The sequence below is a fragment of the Cydia splendana genome, chromosome 3, assembly GCF_910591565.1.
Source record: "Cydia splendana chromosome 3, ilCydSple1.2, whole genome shotgun sequence".
Classification (NCBI taxonomy): Eukaryota; Metazoa; Arthropoda; class Insecta; order Lepidoptera; family Tortricidae; genus Cydia; species Cydia splendana.
The window spans coordinates 6,908,752-6,912,381 of NC_085962.1; the positions used below are offsets into that span (position 1 = coordinate 6,908,752).

At 41.9% G+C, this 3,630-nt stretch overlaps 1 protein-coding gene across 1 annotated transcript; it reads left to right on the forward strand.

Moving 5' to 3' along the window:
• Window positions 1-271: 271 nt before the first annotated feature.
• On the forward strand, window positions 272-1,995 carry LOC134806373 (sucrose-6-phosphate hydrolase-like). Its single transcript, XM_063779597.1, has one exon. The coding sequence runs from the start codon at window positions 325-327 to the stop codon at window positions 1,810-1,812; it is 1,488 nt and encodes a 495-aa protein (XP_063635667.1). The 5' UTR covers window positions 272-324; the 3' UTR covers window positions 1,813-1,995.
• The last annotated feature ends 1,635 nt before the right edge of the window (window positions 1,996-3,630 follow it).

Consider the following 3,630-nt stretch of genomic DNA (forward strand, 5'->3'; position numbering starts at 1 on the left):
AGCCTATGGATATACGTATATAAGTAGTGCATTCAATATAGAAACACTTCTAATCTACCTATTAATACTCTCGTTGTATGTAGATACATTATGTTTGGTTAAACAGTGCACAGTGTGAATTACCAACAATAGTATATTATTCAGTAATATGTGTGGATCCTTTGAAATATATAACCAAAGGAAATAACTATAAGCGAATATATATGAAACTAGATAACAATCAGAGGAGACACGACAAAGCAACTATTTAATCGGCGCCACGGCGGAAGCGCATCATTATTATCCGAACGTAACTTAGGCGCAGGTCGCCTGTGCTTAAACAATATGACGGAGACGGTTTTAAAGATTATACTTATTTCACTCGTATATAATATTGGAGCTCATGGACAAGTAGTTAATGACAGGTACTACCCACGCTACCACCTGGCTCCGCCCTACGGGTGGATGAACGATCCCAACGGATTTTGTGTCTACAACAACGAGTACCATCTCTTCTACCAGCACAACCCTAACAGCAGCTTGACTTCCACGCTCGTGCATTGGGGTCATGCCAAGAGCCCCGACCTCGTCAGCTGGGAACACCTCCCCATTGCCATGTACCCTGACCAGTGGTACGACGCAGGTGGAGTGTTTTCTGGAAGTGCGCTAGTTGAAAATGATACTATGCACATATTCTACACTGGAAATGTTAACTTAGAAGGACAAACGCCTGACCATGCCAATAGGCAAGCTTACGCAACGAGTACAGATGGAGTCACTGTTACTAAATACGCAAGTAACCCGATAATTCCCGGTGATGACCGCCAGCCAAATTTTCGTGACCCCAAAGTTTGGAAACACGAAGATACGTACTACATGGTCTTGGGAAATTCCTACAATAACGACAGCTTAGGTCGCATTCTTCTTTACTCCTCCACTGACAAGATAAGTTGGAACGAAGTGTCTGTTCTCGACCAATCTACCGGCACTCTTGGCTACATGTGGGAATGCCCTGATTTCTTCGAGCTCGATGGGAAATATGTACTTCTGTTTTCACCACAAGGTGTTGCAGCTCAGGGGGATAAATACAAAAACTTGTACCAAACGGGTTACATACTAGGTGATTTTGATTACTCGACTCTTAAATTTACTCCTACATCCGAATTCAAGGAACTCGATCACGGTCATGATGTGTACGCAACTCAGACTGTACTGGACAACCAGGGACGTAGAATTGTGATTGCTTGGTTTGATATGTGGGACCAAAATTACCCGGAACGCTACGATGGTTTCACTGGTCTCATGACCTTACCTAGAGAATTGAAGCTTTCTTCAGATGGAACTATTATTCAGAAGCCAGTAGAAGAAATGTCTAGAGCTCAAGGGCGCAGTTTGATCCCCGGAAGAGGGCACAGGGGAAGCTCAAGAGTTTATACTCTACGAGACAAAGCCGGAGAAATTAATGTTCATGCTGATGCTTCTAATGACCTTAATTTATACATCGAGTCTGGATCTGTGCGAGTGACTCTATCTTACGATGCAGCCAAGGGCCAGGTGACGCTGAATCGTGGAGGCACCGACGGTGTCCGTCGCACAGAATGGAAACCTTCAGGACAGTTAAAATGGAGAATCTTTGTGGATGCGAGCTCTGTTGAGCTGTTTTGTGGGGAAGGCGAGGTAACTTTCTCGAGCCGATTCTTCCCTGATGGTCCTATCAAAGTTCGCTTAGGACAACAGTCGAGGGCTGAACATATTAGCGTTCATGAGATATTGCGCACTGTCCCTCACGGCGGACATGATAACGAGAGATGGCACGTTTGTGTTGGAGGTTAATGTGGTCACTTAATATTTGGGTTGTGAGCATCGTAAATAATTATCTTTATAAATATGTAGTACCCAAAGAAGTATAGGAAAATATTTAGTTCATGTTTATTCAATATTTAAGATACATTTTATTGAACTATGGATAGATTAAAATGTTATATTTATATCTTTGAATTAAATGAATTAGCATTACTACTTAAATTATTCATTGATATAGCGGTAACTTACTGAAGATAAAGTAATACATAGTGATACTTGGAACCAACTAGAAGGTCCAGCGGTTGCGGCTGTCGTGCAATTCCTATTACGTCACTATTCATAAATTACGTCATTTCAAATTAGGGGGGGGGGGGGTCTGGACATCGGATGACGGTAGCATGAAGTAGGAGGAAATGGGGTCATTTGAAGCATGATTTTTGGATGATTATTGGGGGGGGGGGTCAAAAATCGTCAAAAATCGATGACGTAATTTATGGACAGCCCCTAGGTGGCGACAGCGCCACGCGCGGCTTATGGCTTTCCCCAAAATTGGGGCGGAACGGATGTACTTTTAGCTACCTGTAGCAAAGCGACGAAATCGCGGAGTGAGCCACACCTGCCTAACGTCATCGGGCGTAAGAGGCCTTAGTTACTTTTTCTTTGGTACATGATATGTCCTTATTTCAATTTATTGAAGTAAAAATATAATAATTAACACTGACAACCGTTTTTAGAGTTCCTTACCAAAAAGGTTCAAAAGGAATCCTTATGTGCAGTGTCCGTCCTTAGGTTCCGTCTGTCCGTCACATCGCTAAATATACTTATTAGAAACTAAGTAGGTACTTAAGCTGCCGATTTGAGGAATAGTCATGTCATGAACAATGCTAACCCTGCGCCTGACTGGGTTAAAAAAAGTATACGTTATCTGATTTTCATAATATATTATTTTTATTAGGTATAATATTATTTCGTAGGCCATATTTAAAAACAACCAACAGGTACATATTTACTAGAGATGCACCGGATATCCGGTTACTATCCGGTATCCGGCCTATCCGGCCCAGATTTTACTATCCGGCCGGATACCAGATACTGACCTACTATCCGGCCGGATACCGGATAGTAACATTGCTTGACTTCGGAGTAAACAAATTGGATTTAAGAAACAGACACGGTGATAATCGTACTTGTTTATTATTTTAAAACAATTTAATAATTCTACTGACTTGCACGCGCACTCATTTCGAACCTAGAAATGAGTCCGCGCAAACGTTTACTAGGAAACAGGTCAAACCTGCAGAATACGCACATGAAAAACCGAAATGTAGGTATAGTTCCGCTGGCCGAATATTCGGCGGCCGGATACCGGGTATTCGGCCGATGCTCAGGCCGAATATCCGGTATCCGGTATCCGGCCAAACAACTATCCGTCGCATCTCTAATATTTACCAAAAAACGTCAGTTTATACATGGAGCGTTCCACGTCACATACAAAAGTTAGTCTTTTACTTCTTTTGAAATGTTACAACTGTTACAAGAGGATAGTGGACGACAGTTCCGTACCGAGATACAAACGTAGACACGATTTTTCTCGCTGTTTATTGACATTATAGAAAATATTTACACACTTTAATGTACTGTTCGCGAGTCTGACGCCATCTAGCCTTTTACCTACGGGTGGTAACCAGAGTTGAGTTAGTTTATAATAAATTCTGTTTTGACGAAACGAAGGTGGATGAGCTTCGCTGTGGATCTGATGGTACCTATGTTTTTTTTAAGTTAATCAAGGATATATACCTAAATTTAGCATCACTACACCTTATAAAACAAAGTCGCCCGCCACGTCTG

What these genes read in the sequence shown, in the direction of transcription:
- LOC134806373 (XM_063779597.1), top strand. Translation starts at nt 325, where the DNA reads ATGACGGAGACGGTTTTAAAGATTATACTTATTTCACTCGTATATAAT.